Source organism: Zosterops lateralis (assembly GCF_965231275.1).
Source record: "Zosterops lateralis genome assembly, chromosome: 3".
Lineage (NCBI taxonomy): Eukaryota > Metazoa > Chordata > Aves > Passeriformes > Zosteropidae > Zosterops > Zosterops lateralis.
In genome coordinates this window covers 15,811,363-15,828,188 of record NC_139764.1, presented here as the reverse complement: position 1 = coordinate 15,828,188, position 16,826 = coordinate 15,811,363, and the positions used below count along the sequence as shown (strand labels likewise).

The window sequence follows — 16,826 nt, the reverse complement described above, 5'->3', positions numbered from 1 at the left end:
GGAAAGAAAAGAAAGGAGAAAAGCTTGCATTATTTGAAATCTGTTCTGCTGACCCCATTCTGTCAGCAACCGCAACTAAAGCCCGTCAGCAGAAGTCTGCTGCTGCTACCTGTGTGTCTCCAGCACTTTTATCTGCATGACGTTCCAGAGACAGATGGTTTATAAAAGCCACTTCTTTTATTTTAGAGAACTCTACTAATCTGAACAGAACAAATTCCTCCTTGCTGGCTTATTGCCTTCACTCTTCTGTCTCGCAGCAACTCCCTTTCATGCTTTGCTTCATACCTGCTTTTCCACCTCTGGTTTTGCCCCTTCCCTTGTGAGATTTTTTTCATTTTAGTGTATGTTTTTAATTGGAACAACACCCTTTCTATCCAAATTCATGAATGGAGAGCTAAAACTTCAAATCATTTTGCCTTAAGTTACCTAGGCAGTGTAAATTACACGATGGACTGTCATATATAGCTTACAAAGTTCAATGCTTAATTATATTGTATGCACTTCTGTGGAGATAATGAAAAGAAAGATGTGTAAGCTACAACAATGGCTTGTGCCAAAGAGAGAGGCAAGAGAGGAGTTCATGTCTTCCCTTTCCATACATCACTCCTTTCATATTCAAACTGGAATTCTGGCAAGGTAGGAGAGGAGATACATATTCCTGTGAAGCACACAGCTCTGCTGTGGTGCCCAGAACATCCCATGTGGTATACATCACCTTGTTTAAGGGAATGAAATGATCCCGACAATTTTGCTATATGGATGCAGAAGTGGGTAATTCAGACAGGAATCATTTAAACTTTGGATGTTTGACTCTTAAGAAGACAATAGAGCATGCTCAAACTCTGATGTCTATAAATGGTATGAAGCACTGGGTTTTTACTGCAACTACAAATTTTCTGACTGAAAATCAGAGGAGTTGGTCAGTCAGAAGGAAGATTGCTTGAGACAAAACCTAAAGCAATGGTTGGAGTGTTGCTGTTGGCACTTGCTAAGAAATGTGGCAGGAAGCACAACTGGAGAAATATGGTATGAGCAGGTGAAAAGAAGATAGGAAATAATTTATCCAACAAACTAGTTTATACAAAATTGATAAACTGATCACAATCTGGCATCCATAATATTACACATTACACAAATATGAAGTGGATTTGCAAGTATTTCAGCATTCACAAGCCATCTAGTATCAAAAGGAGACAGTGAATTTATGTACACATACATATACTTTTACACATATAAGTAAAAATTAAATTTACCTTTCTACCAGCTTATTATTAATGGCCATAGTCACTGATCACAGAACAGTCAAACTTCTTCACTTTATAGCAGTTCAGTCTACATGTACTGGAGTTGTGAGCAAGAATAACTTGATGAAACAGGAGTTTATATAATTTCTTTATAAGAGAACCTTTATTTAACAATGGAGTAATGAGTTGTAAATGAGGTTGGTAGGAGCAATGGATTTCAGTACTAATGGAGCCAAGTACCAGTTCATGACTTTATTTCAGTTTCTTCTACTTGAGGTAGTGTATCCCAAACAGGTTTCTGAATGTGTTCTGGTATTTTCTCTATCTTAGTCTAAAAGGAAAGAAAAACAACAATTTACTGTACCAGCCAGTAAACATTGAACTACTTTGCTTTATTTATTCTGGTTTGAAGCATTAATCAGATTTAAAATGCCACCTAGTGGCTCTTCCAAGCAATTCAGCCTCTTTACCATGCAATATTTTGGAAAATTTTTGTATCAAACTATACCCATTTTCTTGGCTGACTTTCTAAAGACTTCAGTAGTTACTGGTACTTGTATCATGACTCATAATAGTTAATAATGTGGGGTGGAAACTGACCTTTTTCACTTCCATGGCAACCCCTTCAGGTAAGTTTCGTTGCACATATTCCAAGTAAACTGCAGCAGTACTGCCTGTTAGGTATTTTAACTAAAACAGAAAGAATTTTTTTTTAGTGAACTACTATTAATAATAGTTCAAAGAGAATAAAAGAAAAATTTGCTGTAGCTTTTTTAGCCCTTGCTATGGGACCAAACATCTTACAGGAAGCCAGCTTCCATAATAATTCTGCACAGAAGCAATTCATCTGTACTCAACCCTCATGCAAGTATAACAGAGTTACTTCACTCTGCAGAGCTGCACATGCTGCCTGGGAGCACATGCATTGATTATCATGGAAGTGGTGGATCTTAACACTGCAGGTACTGGATAAAATTAATTACAGATTATGCAAGAATCACCAGCTTTTCTATACTCCCAAAGTTCAAACCTGTTGTAAATCCTGAGTTTCATTGAAATACTGATTTTTTAGTTTCTCCTGGTTCCACTGAATTACTGATCTTTTAGTTTTTCCTGGAAGGCAAAAATAGTGCTTATGGTTTGTGGGCAGCCACTTGTACTGCACTCATGTCAGGGGACTTAAAGTCCCATTTTGCTAAGCTCTGTGCAAATATACAGTAAGACACCCAGGAGCCACAAAATGCTGGCAGTAAATCTTTCTTCTAAGAAAGTCAACCACAGCTGCATTCTAAACCATACAGATGTCTGTGTCATCGGCCACAGAGCTGGTGGTTTGTCTATGCTTCCTCTCTTCTATTTCCTACATGCAGTTTTAGTTTGCCACATGATGCTGCATAGGATAAAAGTATGTCTGCTCAAAAACATCAAACCAATTCACAGAAAAAAGAACCCTTAGGGACTGGCAATGCCAATGATTTAGCTGCATTCTTCTTCCCTTCCTGAGAAAACTCTCATCCCAATGATTTTTGGAGACCAAGAGCATAGCACACATAAAGGTAACCCTCAATTCTACCTTACTTTTATTAGTCATTTTTTCAGCTGTTAAGATGATGGTCAAGATAAACTTTTTTGTCCAAAAATGATGTAGGCTGTGTATTCAGAATAATTCACCTTGCATTTTATGTAACTAGGTCAGCTGTTTTCCAATATTCTCCTGCATCCTCCTCCCCAAAACATTTTCCTTTGTGCATTAGCATGTAGTAATGTCTTTGAATTGTGCACTTAGAACAATTTTGTTTCCTTTTTTCTTACCTCTAAACACATGTAATGTGTTCTCATTTCATACTGAACTCTGTGCTTCTTGTAAATGTGTACAGATTTGAGAACTGTAAATCGTTCTATTGTCTTTGGAGGTTTATCTCTGAGCAAAGAAGAAAAAGAAATTTTCACGTTACATAAAGGATGATACAAGTACAAGTTTATCTGAAAGACTATGCTGAAATCTGTTTTTGACATTTAGAAGATCTACAAGGAAATATGAAACACTGGTGCAGTTTGTTATTAACTCACATGGGCACGGTTAACACTCAGGTATTAACCAGCATTGGGTCAGAGAAGCTACAGCACTGACAGCTCTACTGAAAATACTGTCAGTATCCTTCATGTAGATAAAAAGCCCTTCCACTATGGCAGTGCTGAGTGCAGAACTGCTGCTGCTTTCTTGTCACTGTCCTGCCATCAAAGAAGTGTTAGGTCTATAATCTGAGAAAAAAATGTCAGATTTCTTATAAATGTCACATTTCTTAAAAAAAACCCCCAAACTTCTAAGCAGAGGACCTGAACTACAGTAGATGACAGAAGAAGCGTCTCACTCCACTCTACAGATCTGTTACTTACACTTTTTCAATGGAGATGCCAAGTTCTTTAGCTGCAAGCACTGCAAAATATTCATAGCTGTCCAACACAGCTTTATCGTGGCCTTTAACTAAAATGGACAATCTCTTGTAGAGTGTTTCTGGCTCATCTGAAATAGATACCTGCATTTTTGAAGAAAGGACAAGAGTTACCATACCGTGTTCTCCTTAATTAATGCATGCACTGTGTATTTCCTTAGCTTACATGCCCCATTTGTTAAAGAGCAAAACCACCCCAAAACCTGTTGTGCTGCTTATTTTAGTTTATCTAACAGAGTCTGACTGACAGGTCTCACTCTACTAGGGAAGGCAAAGTGTGAAGAGATAGCTAATTTCTCAACATTTACGTAAAATTTCTTCATCCAAAAATGGAATGCCAGATAGATATAAGGATAACACTAACAACAGCAAGGACAAAACTCATTGTTGAACCAAGTCTGGAGCAATATTTGTATTTTATATAACAGCGTGCTAAGACCTGAGAGTTTGCTTGGGTATGGAAATTAAATACAACATTATGGACAGCAACCAGAATACTCACTTTACTAAGTCAGCTCTGAAACTACTTTAAACACAGTAAATCTTCCTCAGGTGTATTATCCTTCACGTTTCTACAAGTGCAAGTTTATGACTTTCAGTTAGAGCTTCAATTTCTGATGGTCTGGGCTTGCTGATCAACTGGAAGAGCCTCAATGAGTGCAGAAGTGCTAGTTTTCCCAGAGGTTCACTCCCAGGCAGTTTAGCACAAGAAATCCAGCATGTACCAGCCACAGCAGCAAGGCTGGATCAGCACTGTGGATCTAATACTGCTTGTCAGATGTTTCTGAAGGCCCTGGCAAAAAGCTGCTAAAGCTGCCTCAGGCATTGAACTGAATATGGCCAAAAAGTTGGTATTTCATAGAGTTACAGCTGCACAGAAAAAGAGGAAAGTTACTGAGAGGCAACTGTGAGCTACAGAAATCTTGTTGCAAGAAAAAAAAAAAAAAACAAAACCAGAAGATCTCAAATCCCAATAATCTAAATTATTTCTTTCTCTATGACAAATTTGACATCACTAAGAGAGACCTTGAAAAAGCTGCAAGAAAAGAATTCAAGTTTTTCTGGATGTCCTCTTTATGACTAAGATAATATACAAAATACAGTGTTACAGAACACTCACCAAAGGATTAGTCTTAGGCTCCTGTGTGTCACCATGGGATCCAGCCAGCCGTGCTCCCATCAAGTGGGAGCTCCTAGAAAAACAGTCATGGGAAAAAGCATAAATTAAGTTGTTAAAGTTGGATTTTATTTTATCAGGGAGTATGAAGGAGCAGAGGAAGGAGGAGGGGCTGTTACACTTACGGAAGAAGATACTGCTTTTGCATAATTCTGCTTGCATAACTGACAGGAAAAGCTGATCCCTGTATAAAACAGATAGGTTATGTTGTGGGGTTTTACCCCAAACCAGAAAGCAGACAGTTAATATAGGTTTCTTAAAGATTACTTTTTTGAACACCAAAGCACTGCACATTCCTAGGCACTGATTTGACAAATTAGGAAGTTTGTTCCATTGGAAAACACAGGAAAACAGGAGCATGGAAATGTATTTCAGTACACAATAGCACCTAAAAAAAGAAGCACATTAGGGGCACAGTAACAGTATGCACTTACTATTGAGGCTCCTGAATAGCAATCACAAAGCATATTTTTAACAGAAAAATGTATTTTTGTGGCACTGGATGCCATTTCTATACACAATAATGTTTTCTCTTTAGTTTTACTTTCATGGTACAATATATATAAGTTTTGTCAAGTGACAAGCCTAAGTAGGACTTAAAAGAGCATTTGAAAACAGTGTCCTGCAAATGCAAAAAAATTTAGTCTGTGAATTTAACTGGAAATTTACTGGTTTTTCAGAAAAAAAAGTACCTTTTGATTTTGAACACTTGTTCTTTTGAAGAGAACATTTAAATATAAATACTTCTTAGAAGTAAATGAACCATGTTTAAAAGATAACATGATTTTCTGTGTTAGAAAAGGAATATAGTTGTTCATCACATAACATTACTATCTTTCATACTAGAATAATTGTTCCTTTCTGAACATTCTGTGGCTTCTAGCTTCCTTCCACTAATTCTTAATTTGGCAAAGTTATAGACTGCTCAGGGGGGTGGGGAAGGAACTATTGCTTAACAGAACTTCAGGACTGCAGCACAATGCTGAAGCCAAATTAGTTACTTATCTTGCCCCTTGATGATTTTTTTTGGCATGTGCTGGAGTCATAGCTTTAAGAGAGAAGATAGATTCCCCACCCAAGAGTTATACAGGTGACTGTCTAATCAAATCATCAGAAAACAGCCAGACTTTATACTTTTTCAGGTACTCTTACTGTAGTTGCCCATGGATATGCATAACTGACTCTATGATGCCACTAGGTCCCCAGGCTTTTCCAGTACACATCATACATTCATTATACAGCAGCAGTGAGCAGAGCTGTTATCTGAAGTAATTCTGCCTCAGTCACAATTTATCCTACAAATGCTGCTTCCAATAAAGAAGATGACTGCAGGAAGAGGCAGGGGAGATTTCTGTTTACAAAGCTGACTATGCTACAAATGCCTCCCCTTAAGCAATCCTTTCAAACCCAGATCTTCACAGAAGCACTGCTGTTACATTCTCTAAGTGCCTAAAATAGGCAATTTTAGGAGCACTGAATATTTGTCACTGTAGTTGATGATTATTCAGAAAGTTTCAAAGTTTATGGTAAGAACTACCTGAGCCTTAATACCTAAAAGCAATGAAATATAGCCAGTAATTGTCTAATGACATCTAATAAAATAGAGAGACAAGAGCACATAAAGAGAGGACGGGGGAAATGGCTTCAAACTGAAAGAGAGTAGGGGTAGATTAGATATTAGAAAAGAATTCTTGACTGTGAGTGTGGTGAGGCACTGGAACATCCAGGGAAGTTGTGGATGCCCCATCCCTGGAAGTGTTCAAGGCCAGGTTGGATGGGGCTCTGAGCAACCTGATCCAGCAGAAAGTGTCCCTGCCCATGGCAGGGGTTGGAAATAGATGTCATTGAGGTCCCTTCCAAACCAGGCCTATGAGTCTATGACAAAATTCTGTTGACATTTGCACCTCAATTCTCTCTCCCTGAAGTCAGAATGCTGCCCTCTTCCCATGCAATACCAACATGAAGTACAGTATCAGCCACCTGGCACCACTTCAGAAGCAGACAGGCCCATGAGCATAAAAGACTGTTCAGTGCAGGGCTTAAGCTGTTTGTGCAAGGTACATGACACAGAATCTGACCCCAGACGACAAATGTAAGGCTGTTAACTGTAACCATAACTGCATTTTTTATCTGTTTTGGGCATTTTTATGCGTGTGTGTAGCAGTCTATGTATGTATTCTTTTACTTATAACTCCCTGACCTGGTAATAAGGATTTATTATTTGCATGCAAAGATATATATGCACTCATAGTGTATGTGGGTTTAGACACAAAATGCCAGTCTTCATGCAATACAAATGAATAAAACGAAACCTGATGAAGCAGTAGTTCTATCCCACACACTAAGGTCTGCAGCCTTTCCAATATTCTGTGATTGTGCATTTTATTCCAACCACATGCCACCTCCCCTTGTTGCTAATTAAGCAGATTTGTATCAAGTCAAAAGTTTTTGTAACATTAAGTTAAAGGTGCTCTATGCAAGTTTTGACAAAATGATACACAGAATACCTCAGGTGGCAGATGTGGCATTCAGTGGGCAGGAATTCATGAACAGCTTCCCTGTCTGATTTAATGACATGCTCTTGCTAATGGCCATTACAGAAGGTGGAAATGACACTCAAAGACTGAAACATAACAGAACCAAGACTTTGCACAAAACATAATTCCCTCCCCTAGTGCAAAATAGCCTTATTTTTGTTTGGCCGAGAGCCTCTTAAGTGTCAGCGGGAGACAGACGCATGAAAAGCAAGTCCAGAACACACTGCATACACACAATAGTTTAGGGCTTCAGAAAATCCAATTTCCTCAGTTTGAGAGAAAGCAATCACTGCTTTAAAGCCCCAACTAGCAAACATCACCAGTGCAAAACGCTTTCCCTATTATTTTACATTGTAACTTCCAAGCTTTGCATCTTTTAAGACTAGAAACTCGCCTAGCGCATGGCCTCCAAACCCAAGTCACCAATTTTCCACTGTCCCTTCCACCCGGACGAACTGCGGGGAGGAGTGTTCTGAGGACCCGCCAGGCGATGATGGCGTGCACAGACACAGCCCCAACCCTCCCGGAGCCCTAAGGACAGCATTTGCCACGCTCCCCTTTTCCCACTCCCCTCAGGAATGAAGACGCCGAGGGAAAGGAGGAGGAGGAGGAGGAGGAGGAGGAGGAGGAGGAGGAGGAAGCGGCTCGGGCGTCCCCTGTCCCGCACACCCCGCACCTGACAGAGGCGCCGCCACAGCCACCCCGCCGCCATCTTGGCTCCGCCCCGCCCGCCCCATGGCCCGGAAGGAGAAGAGCGGCCTCATTCCGCATCTCCTTCCCCCGCTGGGGCGGCTCCGGCCGCGGGGCAGCGCTCGGGGGTGCGGAGCCCAGCCGGGCACCCTCGTGGTGCCGGAGGAGCCGTACGAGCCCCCGGCTCGGCTCCCCACCGCGGTTCCCGCCGCCCCCGAGCGCCACCGGCTCCCCCTCAGCCCTTCCCGCCAAGGGCGGCCCCTCACAGGCGCTCCCCGTCCTGGTCTCTAGCAAGGAATCCTTTGAAAAAAAAAAAAAAAAAAAAAAAAAAAGCAAAATCAATTACACGAACCCTAGTTTTCAAACTTCTCCCCGCTCTTAAAAATATTTTTTAAAAGGGATACAAGCCCGTTAGAGCAAAACCGGTCCGAGTGTGTTTTACCGAAATATAAAAATGAGTGGAAATGGCAGATAAACCCCTTTCTTTTTACACATACAAATAGCGGTTAATAATATCTGATCGGTACCACATCTTTAAAGGGAGTGGGGAAAATAAACAAGTACTAATTTATGCCACTAAACCATCCTTAAATATACACAACCAGGTAGGCAATGTAGAGTGAGATTAATCTGAAATTAAGCTCTGTGCAAGTCAAATGCTAACAATGGGAACCTGAAACCAGCATAGATCACAAGCTCTAGCAAATGTATATATTTTTTTTTATTTTGTTACTTCCTCTGCCACCTAAAATTACAGTCCGCTTTTTTACACTAAAACGCCTAAAATATTTACACAACCATCTTCTAATAAAATAACAGTTAAATATTGAAAATAAGATTTTTTCTCATAAAATATGTTTTCTGTATGTACAGGTTTTATCAAAGAAGACTAGATCCAATATTGAATAGTTTTCCATCATCAACCATCAGCAAGAAAAAGGTTTTCTGAAACAAAACTATGTTCAACTCACGTACAAATAGGCAGAACAGCACATTTAATATCAGCCAGTGCAACACTTAATAATGACAAAGTCAATGTTTGATGCCTAAATCATGTACTGCTTAGGAAATGTGCATTTCTTTCTTTTTTTTTTTTTTTTTTTTTTTTTTTTTTTTTCTCCTTTATGAATAACTTCTTTGGTTATCGTTGTTCTATTATATTCTTGGCTGTACAATAAAACAGGACCCAATTAATGTTACTTAACCAGGCATATATGTATGCATATGTATTTATAGATACCAAGTTTAGCACAGGTCCTGTCCACTTGTTACTAAAAAAGTGCCACTGTAGATTTTTTAATATAGAGCTGCTCTTCAGTATCAAGCCCCTAACTTTCTACTGTATTTCACTCAGTTCTTCAAGCAGAACTCCGATTTCAATCATCATTTTGCTTTAACAGTTTTTAACCACCAGGAACCTGAAAACCTGTCCATTTTCCAGTGTAGAGCCTTTCTCACAAAGCTCCTTAAAAGTTCAAAATTATGCAAGCTTGGGAGAGGAAGAGTAGACTCTGCTGGGCTGTTTCTAACAGGTTTCTGAAAGCCAACACGTTTTAATGCCCACAAAAGCCTCCACTTGGCAAACCATGAAGACTTGCACCATCTATGAGATTTTTTGTCAGAGGGTCTCGCTGGTGGTACACAGCTGAACACCTGGTCTGCTGAACCTGGGTTGCATATGGCCCCTGTAAAATGAAATGTCACAGCTTGGACAAGAGCTGCTGGGGAATGTGCTGAGAGGCAGGTTGGGAAACAAAAGGCTGCTGTGCTGCCTGATCTCCTGAAGCTCAGGGGTACAATGACTGAGAACTTCACCTCTTATGTGACAGGAGTGAAATTCCACCCACTGGTCAAATCCTACTGCAAAAACCTCTGGAAACGCCCCCCCGGACACTAAAACAACCACGTACACAGGAACTTCACTAACCAGAAACAGAGAAGTTATTTCCATTCTCCTGAAGGGTTGTTCTTTAGTATCAGAACATTCAACCTTAAGTAGAAACTTGAGGTCATTTGGCTTCACGTATTTGGCTTTGACAGAGAAGGCACCTCTCTCTGTCAGGGGGGTCCCACTGGTTCTGAACTTGTGTGGTCCGGTGACTCTCCTATAAAAGTGCCGTGAGTTATGCTCATTTTGCATAGTTAAACAAGGATAACACGTAGAAAATAAGACCCACCATCCCTCTGATTCTGGTGAAAAAATTAGGAATATGGCCAAAAGAACCCAATAAAATAAAACCCAACCCATAAAAAAATCCCAAACAAACCTGAAGCCTGGAAGATCTGAAATAAGCCTTACAAAATATTTTATAAAGTTAACAATACTCCTCTACTGTGCAAAATTCACAAGAAAATCAGCGTTGCTGCCTGTGAGAGCTCTGCAGTCACCATTCTGTAATTTAAGGTCCACTCAACCTAACTCCATTTCTTCCTTAATTGTTTTATTCTTCAATGTACAATTCTTTCAATATCCTGTTTAATCAGAGAACCAAATCTAAATTTATATAAACTGTGTCAGGTGTCCAGCATGTAGACCTGAACCTAAGGGAGGAGAAATGGTCATTAAACAGCGACATCAACTCACCTTTGCAGCATGTTTATAATAAATTAACAACAGCTGAATTTGATGTAATGAAGAGGACTGAAAATGGCACAAGAATAACACATTATACCTAAGTGCTGAAAGCATATCAGTCTCTTTTCCAATGGCAAGAATGCTTCCCTGTGTTTGCCTGGTGAGAGAGCGAGCACTGCTCAAGCGCACGCTCCCCTAAAACCACCGAGATGGCTATTCCACAGTGTGATTTATTGTCACGAGACAATATTTCCAGTGCAATCTGATTGCCAAGGCAGTGTTCCCATCAGAGGATGTGAACCACAGAACAATCATTTTCCTTCTTCAATCCTTGAAATTAGGTAATTTTAAAATCAGCAGATCAAAACCTTGCTAAAATGGAAGGTCTAAAATGCCCCGTGTAACCAAGACAGAATTGAAAATGAACTGCCGTATTACTAACTCCTTTGCACTTAAACCAGATTTTTTTTTCCTCCATCTCGCTTGAAATGGCAGCACAAAGACAAATAATGTAATGATATCTTTAAGAGAGATGACATTTACTCTCTAGAAGATGCTGGAAATGATCCAATATAGGCAAAAAAAGTGTTTCATCAGAAGTGTGTGAAAATTATTCTTGTAATTGGGGTAAAATGAAACTTGGAAGAGTTAAAGACTAAAGATTCTACCAGGACCATCTGGTAGGAACTGATAGCAGAACCATGAACTTCTGTAATTAGTAGCCTTGGAAATTACCAGCAAAAAGAGCTCAGATAAAAACACCTTATAAGAATATTTGTACCAATTATTTATTTCTTCCCCCAAAACACAAATTAATAAAAAAAAAAGGGAAAAAAGCAGAATTTTTTTTCTAGACCTGGATAAAAGAATTATACTTTTCAACAGGTAGTTTACAATCAGTGGGAATAAACAAGCAGTCCAGGTTTCCTGATTGATCCATTCAGGGTGTGCTCAGTAGCTGTCTATCAAACAACTTTATTTACAACTCAGCATCATCCTGCAGTAGATCTGGATCTTCATCATCCAGTAAAAGGTCAGCATCCATGACTTCATTCTCTTCCATGACATCACCCAGATCCGGAACAACATCATCATCAATGTCACCAACATTTTCAACATGTTTAACCAAACTCATGTGATCCAGGGGGATCAAACTATGCCCAGCTGGCCCAGTAGTTCTTGCAATAGTGGCTGCCATTTCTGCTGCCACAGCAGCTTTCTGAGCCTTCTGCTTTTGCTGTTCTTCATGTTGTCTGTGAGTCTTCATATGAGCATTGCGGCTTTTGATTTTGAAGAAGACCCTAAATTTTAAAGGAAAAAAGGGAAAAAAAAAAAATCAGATTGAAATGCACTGCTTTTTGATGAAATGAGCCAAAAAAGACTCAACAACTTATCAGTACATTTGCTTCCTTGTCCTGAAATAGAAGTCAGTGAAGTCTGTAATGCCATGGTGCGAATTTCAGGGACATATTACCGGATTTATACATCCTGATGGTATCAAAATGGCCTATTCTGATTTTGCCAGAGGTAGTTTGTAGCTCCCACACCTGCTTCAGTATCTATGCACATCCTAATTTTCCCTCTACCAGTTTCACAATCATCTTGCACAACAAGGAAAAAGTGAAGGATTACCACATTAGGATGGACAAACTCAAGCACAGAAACACAGAAAAAGTTGCCCACTATCACATCCAAGTCTGTGATGAAGCAGGAAACTGGAATGTCATATGTAGATATTATAGCAGGTAAGTGGAAAATAGGAGTAAATACAGCGGGGGACATCCAAAATGTCTTGCAAACCTAACTGACAGTTTTGGTAAGAGGATGTATCATCTAGGGGGAAAACTACTTTCAAGACAGAGCAAAATGCAAAGTTTTTTCACAGCACTGCTGATCTGGACTCTTAATAGGCAACGGCAATGCTGCACTGCAGACACTCACTTGCCACACTCTTTGCAAGGGAAAATCGTTGTTGGGTCGGTCTCGCCGCTTGTTGTGCTGTGGGCAGGTGAGCTCTTGATGGAGCAGTATCCGCTCTGCGTACCAGATTTCTGCTTGGTGCCGGCCATGGGGCAGCGCGTCTTCGTCACCTGGTTCGTACCTCCGTGAATGCGAGCGTGGCCATTCAGCGCCTGTCGGGAGCTGAACACCTGCCAGGGAGCAGGGTGGTGGGGAGGGGGAAAAAAGACAACACACACACAAAAAAATAAACCCCAAGAAATCACAAGAAAACACTGGAACTGCAGAAAGTAGGATGCTAGATGCATATCACAACAGAACGAGCGTACACGTCCAATATTCACCATCTACTCGCTCAAATGGTGCTTGCTTTCAGCAGTATCCCACTAGAGTTGAAGATAGTCACCATAAAACAAAGCAGTGAGCTATCCTATTATTAAACTTGTGTAACCTAATTGGAGCTGTTGCCATATTTCTAACTGGTATATCAGAATTCAGTTTTCTGTACAGATCAAACTGCTTATATTTTGTGAGGTGGAAACTAAAAGCAGTCAAAATCACAATTCAGTAGTTTACACATATGACCCACCACCACCACCCTCTCCCCCTTAAATATACCAAACACACATACAGCACCACAGTTTGGCATTTCACAGATGAAGGAGGATGAAGACAGTGAAAGACCCTGAACGGCAGGTAGATCTATGGGTCCAACAAGAGAGATTGCTGGTGGGTCAGGTGACTTCTGCATTTCCCTTTCTTCCTTTCTGTCATCTTCGATCTCCTCATCTTCTTCTAACACTTCCTCTTCTCCACTTGTCTAAAATAGATAGTGCATTAAAGGAACACTAGAAATATGGTCAAAGACAGACAGCACCAGATAGTAGGACAGTAGTTCTGAAGCAGCATGTCGTTTAGTCAAGTGTGCTTCCTAGTATCAGTATTTCTTCCCATCCTGAATGGACTTCTGGTCTTATTGATGCTACCACGCCTTAATGGATAAGCTATAGCACATAAAGCTTCTCTGCAGTGCTCAAGACAGCCTCCACATGTATTATGGAGCTGTGGCTCCAAAGATCTACAGCTGCCAGGTGCAGTGCTGTGCTCCTGCCATCAGAAAGGCCATGCATGCTGTACTTGTAGTCAAGTTAATTTAACAAAACTCCAAAACAACCAGCCAAAAAAACTCTCAACCCTCAAACCAACACATCCCAAGTGGTATTTGTACTGGAATGTTAAAGCAGCCTTTAGGAGCACACATGGGTACAGGCATAATTTACAGAGGTTTCCCTGAACTACAGTTAGATAATGCACTTTCATCTGGTTGCAGGCCACCCACACAAATCTTGGTGTAGCTGAGGTCACAAAATGTTCATACAGAACATAATTTAGAGTTATGGAATAATTTCTGTTGGAAGATACCTATGTGACCTAATTCAACTTCCTCCTCAAAACAGAACAAACAAAAATTATCAAGTGTTAAACTTTTTCATCTTGTTTCAGACTTACCATGCATTCATCTCGTTTCTTCTCTAAACGCGTTCTGTGTTTCCGTCCCAAACGCAAGATTTTCTTCCAGGTGTAGTAGTATTCCACACATTGTGCAACTGTCTTAGACTTAACCTGTAGTTAAGGAATTGCAGAAATAGTCCAGCTTTAATTTTTTGCTTTCATCCAGCACAATTTTAATATATTCCAAGAGGTAGGCTTTATTCCTCAGACATTCAAATGGAAAAGAAAAAAAAAAAAAAGCAGTTTGACTACAACAGAAATACTTCTGTAGAACCATTCTTTTTAGTTTTTTTTTTCAGTCACATTTGCATTGACTTTTTCAACTTCAGTAGATTTCTCTGGGATTCTCTAAATTCCAGACAAAATGACTCAGAATGTACTCTTGTACAGTACCACTGAGAAATCTAGGAATTAAGACTTGACTCACATAAACCCACATATTTTTCCACCTTTGAGCTAACAAGTAAGGTATTGTGCCCTGAGATTTATAACCTTGTCTTTTCTGCTTTGTGGAAGAACATGAAAAGTAAGCCCAAACATGTTTTCTCTTTATTAACCAGTTTCATCCCTTTCTGGCACCAGGCTCAATGCCAGTGATTCTGGTATTTTGTAACAAACTGCCGGAGACGACAATGGAAAACCATACTTGTCCCACACATAAAATACCATGACTTGGATTCCAGGTGTGAAAACTTTCACATGTAATAACAACAGGAACAACTTTTATTTATTTATAACTGTTTTTTACTGGTATCTAATGCACAGGTATACCCAGTGAATATACCACTCCTATTGGTGTTCTTGTAACCACTGCTGCTTCTATGCCTGCTATCAGCTGGTCTGGCACTGGAGGGAAAATGAAGACGAACAGAATAGAGCAAAAGGAAAAAAAACCCAGCAACTGACGGAACAGAAATAACCATACCATTTTCTGTACAAATATGAAATCTTTGCTGTAGGTGGACAATGCCTCTTTGAACAGTCTCCTCTCTTGATGTGTCCATTTGTCAGAGCCTTAAAAAGAAAGTGATATCATTATGAATGATAAAAACTCACCATCTTTATGTTGATGCTGTATCTGAAATGAGAACCAGGAAGTCTCAAGCACATGTGAGTGATTGCTGCTACCCAAATACAAGCATGAGTGTCCTGACTCAGACTTGAAGTCCATCTAACCAGTATTTGGTCTCCTTCAGCGGTGACAGGCAGCTGCCTCAGAAACAGTAAGATCAGGGCAAGTAAATGTAATGCCTCTCTCTAATTTTTCCTAACCTCTGACCATGTTGAGCGCAGGGGATTTCCTGAGTCTGTTGCAATTTGCTTATTTACTAACTACCCATGTAAGTGCTGAGCCACTCTTCCTTTCAACCAATTAAACTTGTCATACCCAAAACGTCCTTTGCCAAGGAGTTTCAGAGATTGTGGACCCTCTGCATGAAGAGCCACCTCCTTTTCTCTGTTTCCTGGCTCCCAGTAGCTTCACTGGATGACCCTTCATTCTTCAAGTGGGGGAGAAAGTGAACCCAATCTTGACCATCACCCCCATGCTATTCAGAATTGCGTGCCCTTTCTATCACTCCCAAACCTTTGATCATTACTGCTGTTCCCTCCTCTGAACATTTTCCAGTACTAAAACATTCCTATAAAGACAAGAAGACCAGAAAGGCACACAGAAGTCCACATAAGATCCAGACCTTCACAGTGGCATCACTATGTTTTCTATCCTCATAATGCTTGACTATTTTTTTAGCTGTTGTAAAATACATACTGCTTCTTAGAACTAGCATTACAACCCTAAACTTTCATTCTAATTGAGAAGTACCACCACAGAGCTCATGATTTTGTATGTAAGGCTTGAATTGTTTATTCCCATGTATGCCACTTTACATTTGATGACACAAAAGTTCATATATCCTTCTGTTCTCCTTTTGTAAGATCCTTTTTGTAAGATACTTTTGCAGCTCTTCACTTGCATGATTTAAAGACATAAGACATATAAATCCTCTGTGGCAGAGGTCACAAGCAGGTAGAGACTATAACAATGTGCAATATACACAAAGTGGTTTTTATCGTTTAATGGAAGCTGTATATAAAACTTCTGAATATTGTTATTCTGTGTTTGGTCCCCTGGCCTAACTGCCCATGAAAATGCGAAATCAACATTTAAATTGAACTGAATTTATGCTTTCTCAATATTAGTCAAACAGAAGGAGCACAGGATTGCTCTGATGCATCAAAGCAATGTTCTGTTTGTTAGGAGTGGGCAGCATTACATACATTAAAGGAAGGATATGCAAGAAGTCATAAAGTGAATGCCTTTGAAATGACTTACATTATGAGAAGATTCTACTTCAGTTTGAGAATTTCTGAAACATCGAACACTTTTATGAAAAGAAATCCCAAATATTCCTGTCAATGTTATTACTCTCCATAGAAATGCTTTCCTCTGCACCAATTTCAATTAAACTTGGGTCTTGGCACCACACAATGGTATCGAACTCTACAAGTTACTTTTGTCTAAAAAAAAATAGCAGTGTTATTAACTGCAAATGTTTTGTTTTTCAGCATCAGCTCCCAGGCTTACAAGCTCAGAGCAGGTATCTCATCACTCCTCTATATGCTGAAAACTACAAAATTAACTTTTCTGTAACCTGTTTTCTGTAGGCTCTTCCAGTACTG

General features: G+C 39.8%; 2 protein-coding genes across 7 annotated transcripts in view; both read right to left on the bottom strand.

Annotated features, from left to right (window-relative positions):
- Positions 1-1,388: 1,388 nt before the first annotated feature.
- On the bottom strand, positions 1,389-8,160 carry MRPS10 (mitochondrial ribosomal protein S10). The gene is made up of 7 exons (XM_083858327.1): positions 8,088-8,160; positions 5,000-5,058; positions 4,818-4,890; positions 3,642-3,781; positions 3,057-3,165; positions 1,845-1,934; positions 1,389-1,575 (listed from the first exon to the last, which is right to left on the bottom strand). Exons 1-7 carry the CDS (start codon positions 8,121-8,123, stop codon positions 1,489-1,491), a joined length of 594 nt encoding a protein of 197 aa, XP_083714453.1. The 5' UTR covers positions 8,124-8,160; the 3' UTR covers positions 1,389-1,488.
- Positions 8,161-8,954: 794 nt separating this feature from the next.
- Positions 8,955-16,826, bottom strand: part of TRERF1 (transcriptional regulating factor 1) — a 101,387-nt gene continuing 93,515 nt past the window's right edge. For all 6 annotated transcript variants that reach the window (XM_083858608.1, XM_083858613.1, XM_083858609.1 and 3 more), the window contains 5 exons: positions 15,073-15,161; positions 14,145-14,258; positions 13,267-13,455; positions 12,618-12,826; positions 8,955-11,977 (listed from right to left, as the gene is read on the bottom strand). In XM_083858608.1, coding sequence (XP_083714734.1) covers positions 11,656-11,977; positions 12,618-12,826; positions 13,267-13,455; positions 14,145-14,258; positions 15,073-15,161 — 923 coding nt within the window. In that variant the 3' untranslated portion in view covers positions 8,955-11,655. The remainder of the gene's footprint in view (positions 11,978-12,617; positions 12,827-13,266; positions 13,456-14,144; positions 14,259-15,072; positions 15,162-16,826) is intronic.

Excerpts from the sequence above, each read along its gene's own strand:
- MRPS10 (XM_083858327.1), bottom strand. The coding sequence starts at position 8,123 with ATGGCGGCGGGGTGGCTGTGGCGGCGCCTCTGTCAG. Across the intron at positions 4,891-4,999 it reads CAAAAGCAGTATCTTCTTCC|GAGCTCCCACTTGATGGGAG; the intron begins GTAAGTGTAACA and ends CTGTTTTTCTAG. Across the intron at positions 1,935-3,056 it reads CACATTACATGTGTTTAGAG|TTAAAATACCTAACAGGCAG; the intron begins GTAAGAAAAAAG and ends TTTCTGTTTTAG.